This window comes from Lottia gigantea (assembly GCF_000327385.1).
Source record: "Lottia gigantea unplaced genomic scaffold LOTGIsca_45, whole genome shotgun sequence".
Classification (NCBI taxonomy): Eukaryota; Metazoa; Mollusca; class Gastropoda; family Lottiidae; genus Lottia; species Lottia gigantea.
In genome coordinates, this window is record NW_008709577.1 from 2,129,488 (window position 1) to 2,130,712 (window position 1,225).

The 1,225-nt window shown below is 31.4% G+C and overlaps 1 protein-coding gene across 1 annotated transcript in view; it reads right to left on the bottom strand.

Annotated features, from left to right (window-relative positions):
* Positions 1-331: 331 nt before the first annotated feature.
* The window catches only part of LOTGIDRAFT_164519 (hypothetical protein), a gene marked incomplete at both ends in the record, with an annotated part of 2,487 nt that continues 1,593 nt past the window's right edge, over positions 332-1,225 (bottom strand). The window contains one exon of the mRNA XM_009061025.1: positions 332-908. Within this exon, the coding sequence (XP_009059273.1) occupies positions 332-908 (577 nt within the window). The remainder of the gene's footprint in view (positions 909-1,225) is intronic.

Consider the following 1,225-nt stretch of genomic DNA (forward strand, 5'->3'; position numbering starts at 1 on the left):
GTCGGTGTTTTATTATGTTGTTTATTCATAAAATAGAACGTAAGCAGTAATACAAATGGTTTAATATCGGTGATACATTACAGACTCGTAGGCCATTGGCAAGCTTCTAGAACAAGAGTGATCATAATCACGTGTCTCTCGTGATGACGTCATATAGCGGGAAATACAAACTTGTTATCTAACAGTACATAATACAACATCCCCCTTATTTACAGTTATTATGATCAGTCTCTTGTAATACCTTAACTAAACATTAACTGTCTATTTTGACTATAGATTTACATATGAAAGTCTTAACTTTTGGAAAACCTGCTCATAACTCAATAACATTTTATATTTCTGTGATTAATCTTTTAACAGGTTTCCTTTTACGTTTAGACTTTCTTAAAACTTGACTAAACTTATTTTTAACAACGGGACTAGAATTATTCTCAACAAGAGGACTAAATGAATTCACTTGAGGTACATCTGAAAATCGTGTATGCTTTTGCGTACTTTCATTAGTAACTTCTTGTTGCTCAAAATCTTCAATATCATTATAAGTAAGGTCTTGATTACGAGGCGATTCACATGGAACTAAATTTGATCTATTACGTCTTAAACATCCTTTAGAAGTATTAACAATATAAGATCTAGGTGATCTATGTTTCTTAACTATGGTTCCATGAGATTTACTGTCTCTAATAAAAACATTTTGTTCAGGTTCTAAATCTTTTAAACGATTAACCTTATGACGTTTATCAAAATTACACTTAGTTTTCGCTCTATATATCTCCTCTCTTTCCCTCACTAAACTTAAATGTGACCAATTAGGAATCAATTCTCTAGGAGAAACAGGAACTTGAGTTCTTAATTTTCTGCCGAATAGTAATTCTGCAGGACTAAAACCTGAATGTAATGGAGTTGACCTATAAGCTAATAATGCTTTATAAGGATCATTAGATTTCTTAATAAGATTCTTAACAGTCTTAACGGCTTTCTCAGCAGCTCCATTGCTTTGTGGATATACAGGACTGCTGGTGATATGCTCAAATTCGTAATCTTTTGCGAATTCCTTAAATTCTAATGAAGAATATTGAGGACCGTTATCTGATCTTAACGTTTGAGGAATTCCATGACGAGCAAAAAATGATTTTAAATGAAGTATTACTTCTTTACTTGAAGTATACGTTAACTTAGCAATTTCTACATATCTAGAAAAATAATCAACTACTAATAAATAAGT